The 6,056-nt window shown below is 35.8% G+C and overlaps 1 protein-coding gene across 1 annotated transcript; it reads left to right on the plus strand.

The window, feature by feature from the left end:
- Window positions 1-1,000: 1,000 nt before the first annotated feature.
- Window positions 1,001-5,395, plus strand: LOC148761472 (G-type lectin S-receptor-like serine/threonine-protein kinase At4g27290). The gene is made up of 7 exons (XM_088808384.1): window positions 1,001-2,404; window positions 2,816-2,953; window positions 3,581-3,738; window positions 3,896-4,106; window positions 4,265-4,502; window positions 4,605-4,755; window positions 4,864-5,395. Exons 1-7 carry the CDS (start codon window positions 1,105-1,107, stop codon window positions 5,170-5,172), a joined length of 2,505 nt encoding a protein of 834 aa, XP_088664510.1. The 5' UTR covers window positions 1,001-1,104; the 3' UTR covers window positions 5,173-5,395.
- Window positions 5,396-6,056: the final 661 nt, after the last annotated feature.

A 6,056-nucleotide genomic window follows, 5' to 3' on the forward strand; every position in this document is an offset into this window, starting at 1 on the left:
ACAATTGAACTCTTAGTTTGTTTCTTAAGTTCTTTTAATATTTCAATAGTTCAACTGACTATGGTATCTGCAGCCACATTTTATCTTCAGATGAATTTGGTTTTGAACATTGAGGTAGAACGAAATTAAAGGATTGGACTCCTTAGTCCATTGACAAAGGACTTAAATCTGATATCAAGTAAGAGGTAGAAGGATAACAAATTTTGCAGAAGGGTCTTTTCAGTAGGGCCGTTTAAGACAAGGAGCTCGGTCTTTGCCTTTGTTTGTTTCCCATTCAATTCTTGACCTTCCTCTAGTGATAGCTTAATTTGTGACTGTCTATTAGTGCAAATGGAAGAAATGGTCAGCTGAATTGATGCTTTCTTTGATATATATGAATAGATTCCTTCATCGGAAGTGAAGTAAAGTTGGGGTAGGTCCCCAACCAAGCAACAAAGTCCATGTAACATTGGCAGGATACTGACTTCTGAGATCCGGCTACAGAAGAACTTCTTGAATCCATCAACACGTGATTGACTGGAAAGTCATGTTGCTCCAACCCTTTCGTTTTCTTCAAAATACACGTTTCATACATATATTTCGCGAATATGAATATGCAGGTTCGACTGTTCAAATTTATGACAAAAACTTAGAATAAAAGAAAATGCAATTGTATCGGACATATTTTCGTATTCCACACTCACCCCTGAATTCGAGTTACGTAGCTTAAAACACAAGTTGCAAGTGAAAGATCCAGCCCTGGCTTGAAAAAAAACAGTAGCGTTAGTAATTAGTTAAAATGCAGAAGCAGGACTGAAGTATTGACTACGTCTTGCCCTCATTTTCAAATTTTTGTATTCGTTAATTATTATGGGGTGTTGGAATAGTAATGATCTAGGAAAATTTGAATAATCAGTTATGCCTTTGGAGCTCAACAGAAAGACTCTTGACCTAAGAAAATGGATAATACAAAGAGACATGCAATCAATATCAAAAGAAGTACAAAATTTTATATAAAAGAATGATCCTAAAACTGAAACTTACTATAAAAGAATAAAGGATTTCATTTACATAGAAAGCTTCAATTGACGAACCTGTTTCATTCTCACAGCAAAAGATCAAAACATGCCTTCAAATCTGCGGTGTTTCATCCTATCAATGGAGGGCGCTGCCGTAGTACTTGTTTGTTCCTTTCTGTTGTTTACTCTATCTACATCCACTCCCGTGGACATCTTGAATGCAACACAGTTGATTAGAGACGGGGAGACGATAGTTTCGGAAGGTGGACGATATGAACTAGGATTCTTTAGCCCATGCGTTGGCAGGAGAAGATACTTGGCAATATGGTACAAGCAAATACCTGTCCAGACCGTTGTGTGGGTGGCCAACAGAGAAGTTCCCATCAACGATACATCAGGAGTTCTAAAAGTTACCAACCAGGGGATTCTAGTCCTTCAAAACCATGATGGTAACTTGATTTGGTCTTCCACCTCATCCAGACCTGCTCGTCGTCCAGTTGCAGAGCTACTGAATTCAGGGAATCTTGTTGTGAAAGAGGAGAATGAAAATAATCCTGAAAACTTCTTGTGGCAAAGCTTTGATTATCCTGGTAATACGTTCCTACCAGGCATGAAGCTCGGAAGGGACTTAATAACCGGACTGAATCGTCACCTGTCATCCTGGAAGAGTCCCGATGATCCTTCTCATGGCAATTTTACATATGGGGCTGAGGTTGGTGGATTTCCAGAGTTTATTTTGAGAGAAGGTTCAATTGTTCGATATCGTAATGGTCCTTGGAATGGTTTGCGGTTTAGTGGCACACCTGAACTAAAACCAAATCCTATATATATATTTGGAGTTGTGTTTAATAAGAGGGAGGTATATTACGGCTACAAACTTCGTAATATCTCAATTCCTTCAAGGATGGTGTTAACTCAGAATGGACTTTGGCAGCGCCTGAATTGGATCGATAGAACAAAAGCTTGGGAAGTTTATGTTACGGTACAAATGGATGGCTGTGATAATTATGCACTGTGTGGTGCATATGGTAGCTGCAACATAAGTAACTCCATCAAATGCAGTTGCTTGAAAGGATTTGTGCCAAAAGTTCCAGACGAATGGGAAACTTTGCATTGGTCAAATGGATGTATTAGAAAGACCCCATTAAACTGCTCTAGTGATGGGTTTGTGAAGTGCTCTGGGGTAAAGTTGCCAGATTCGCGAAAATCCTGGTTTAACTACAGTATAAACCTTGAGGAGTGCAAGAATCTTTGCACAAAAAACTGCTCCTGTACTGCTTATGCAAATTTGGATGTTAGAAGAGGAGGAAGTGGATGCTTGCTTTGGTTTGTTGACCTGGTTGACATTAGAGAGTTCACTGAAAATGGGGAAGAAATTTATATAAGGATGGCTGCATCAGAACTAGGTACGAAAATTTTTCAGTTAAACTTTAACATGCCAAAATCTAATAAAGTGTTATGGTCTACTATGGAAACCTTTTCTTTTCCTTTCAGAAAAGATGAAAAAAATTGTCTTTCAACAGTAGAAAATTTTTCTAATTTCAGTTCTAATTCCTTTATATTGGACTTCTGACACTAGAAATATTTTCTGCTACATTAACGAGCTAAGGAGTTTAGACTAGACCACTTTAATATCTTACAACGTTTAAAGTTTAACATTGTTTTATCCGAATTAGCATGTAATTGCACCAACTACCCTGAGTTGTGAGTTGTGACCAAACTAACCAATTTATAAGCATTATAGGAAAATGTTTAGTTCTACTTTTCTATGATGGCTGTTAAGTCTTGCTTTCTGATATTGTTTTCTTCATCACTAGGTCAATCTGAGAGGATTAATGCAAATGGGAAGGAAGGAATGAGGATTGCAGTCATATCTGTCTTGTCTGCAGCCATATTGATCCTTGGTCTGGCCCTGCTCTTGTATATTTGGAGGAAGACATCCCATATGAAGCCTGGTACACCAAATCTGGCACATTATAACACTCTTTCTCCCTTTCTTTTTCTAATTTCATTTTTTAGGCAGTTGTGAAAGTTTCTCCCTTGGAAATGGTCTTCCTATTATCACTGTTATCTTTTGACTTGAGACAATGAACTAGGCAAATAGCCATATATGATTAACTGAACTACATTATTACTTAAGAAGAAAACGAGTTTTATTCTTTAAGTTCATGGAAACTTTGAGATCTTTTTCTAGGAAGACCAAGATTAGTTATCTCATGTTGAAGTCATAAATTTCACAATCCAATCCCGGAAAGAGGTCCTCCACTTGGGAACTAATAACGAAACAGAACCTGATAACAGGGTACTAAACAAGAGACAAGTTGTACCTGAGAGATTCTACTTGAATTGAGCAAGAATCCATTGCATAGATTATATATAGTGCATAGATGGTGCATTACTTTAATCACAATGCTCTCTCACTAGAGGAAATGTAGTGAATGATACTGACAATAGTGGTTGACTGACATGACAAACTTGCTTCCCGGGCTATTATTTGTGAATTCTTACTCAGAAACCTGACTTTATGCAAACACATTGCTCGTTCTGTGTCGTTAAATTTTACTCCAGCTGATACTTCGCAGGATCACTGACCGTCGTCAGAGAAAGCAATTCTAATATAAAAAATCATATGGAAGATCTAGAGTTTCCATCATTCAACTTTGCCAGAATTGCTTGTGCAACTGATAACTTTTCAACAAATAATAAACTGGGCGAAGGTGGTTTTGGATCTGTCTATAAGGTAACAATCTAGTAAACTACCATGCAACTTACTGATTTGGCCTACTCAATGATATCACCTCTTTGCAACATGCTGATTTTGTGTATAAATATTACAAATGATCGTCAAGCAAATTATCAGTTTTACAAGAATGAACATTTGGTTATACACTTTTCAGGGTATCTTGGAGGATGGACAAGAAATTGCTGTGAAGAGGCTATCAAAAGCTTCTAGACAAGGACTAGATGAGTTCAAAAATGAAGTCATACACATTGCAAAACTTAAGCACCGGAATTTAGTGAATCTTCTAGGATGCTGCATTGAAGAGGATGAAAAATTACTGATCTATGAGTTTATGACTAACAAAAGCCTTGACTTCTTTATTTTTGGTATGTGTTTCTCCAACCTGAAAATTTAGTTATATTGGTATACTTGAGTGCTTCCATCATCTAATCACACTACCATCTAGTTTCCTTTACTCCCGGAAGAATAACATTCAGAGATCTATTAGGGATGACAAGCCTGACTTGTCTGAAAAACTGAACAGATGAAACTCAAAGGATGCCATTAGATTGGTCTATGCGGTACAACATTATCAATGGGATTGCTCGGGGGCTCCTTTATCTCCATCAAGATTCAAGACAAAGAATAATACATAGAGATTTGAAAGCTGGTAATGTTCTACTAGACAATGAAATGAACCCCAAAATTTCAGACTTTGGCCTGGCTAGAAGTTTTGGAGAAAAAGAAACTGAGGCAAATACAAAGAAAGTGGTGGGAACATAGTAAGTAAAAACCTGAAAAAATTATACAGCACATATTTGGAGACGGTCTTCATTTTCAATGTTTCATGTATGTTTTGACATAACACTCATGATTATCTGCAGTGGTTACATGGCCCCTGAGTATGCAATTGATGGTCTCTACTCCACTAAGTCTGATGTCTTTAGCTTTGGGGTATTGGTGCTAGAGATAGTGAGTGGGAAGCGTAACAGAGGATTCTGTCATCCAGATCACCAGCTTAATCTTCTTGGGCATGTAAGTCTGATTATGATATTAACTCTGAACGTGAAACGTAGATATACTGTTGGAACAACAGGAGAAACTTAAAGATTTACCATTATTTAATTGGTGTTTGTTGAACAGGCTTGGAGACTATTTGGTGAAGGAAACTCCTTGGAGTTGATTGCATCACCAATTAGGGAAACCAGCAATCCTTGTGAAGTGTTACGATCAATTCATGTAGGTCTTTTATGTGTGCAACGAAGTCCAGAAGATAGACCAAACATGGTCAATGTGGTTCTGATGATGGGTAGTCAAGGCCCCTTGTCTCCGCCTAAACAACCAGGCTTTTTCACCGAGAGAGATCCGGTCGAAGCCAGTTCTTCCTCAATGCATCATCACAAACCGCTTTCATATAATGATCTCACCATTACAGAGTTGAAGGCAAGATAATCAAAATTTCATGCCAATTGGTGCATTTGTTCAGAAGTTAGCTCATTGCCAATATTGTATACTTGATGTTTTTGAAACTTTGAATGTTGTCAAAGTTTTAACTTTACAATTTGTAAGTTCTAATTATTATATAACTAGGATAGTATCCGTAGTTACGTTTTGGAAAAGATCATAAGAAATATAGATTATGTTGGAGTGGACTTTGGTTTGGTACCTTCAAAAGAGTTTATAGAAAAAGCTATATTGTATTAGTTAATTACATGAATCTATGGTTTTTACTGATAAAAGAAAAGATAAATTGGTATTAATTGAAAATAGTTATTTGCTTTAGTTTCAATAATTAAAAGTTGCTCATAAATATATGATTTTAAAACAGTACTTAACCAAAGAACAAAATAATCCTATTAAACATTTAGTAATTTTTTTTCATTAAAAATATATTGTTTAAACAAAATGAATAATATTTGAAATTTGAAGGTTTCCATTTTTGTTAGATGATGTATATTAACTTTCTAAATGCAGGACTTGTACTTAGCTAAATATTAAGAGAATATAAACTGTTACACAATTGTCAGATATATGGTTCTTAGTAGTAGAGGAAAAGATAAGCTGGTATTAATTGAAGATAATTATTTGCTATGGTTTTAATTACTGGAAACCTACACCTACATATATGGTTATAAAATAGTACTTATCCAAAAAAGACAATAATCTTATAAAAAATTGTTAGATGTATAATAAAATATTAAAAAGTGAGAGAGTATATAGCATGTACTAGTGACAGATTAAGATAACCAGTTGTAGAATATAGGGCAACAATATAATGTAAATATCCCATCAATACAAAATAGTTACTAATGTTTAATAGTATCTGTCTTTTATAT

The sequence above is a fragment of the Theobroma cacao genome, chromosome 7 (genome assembly GCF_053813885.1).
Source record: "Theobroma cacao isolate CCN51 chromosome 7, ASM5381388v1, whole genome shotgun sequence".
NCBI classification, from domain to species: Eukaryota; Viridiplantae; Streptophyta; class Magnoliopsida; order Malvales; family Malvaceae; genus Theobroma; species Theobroma cacao.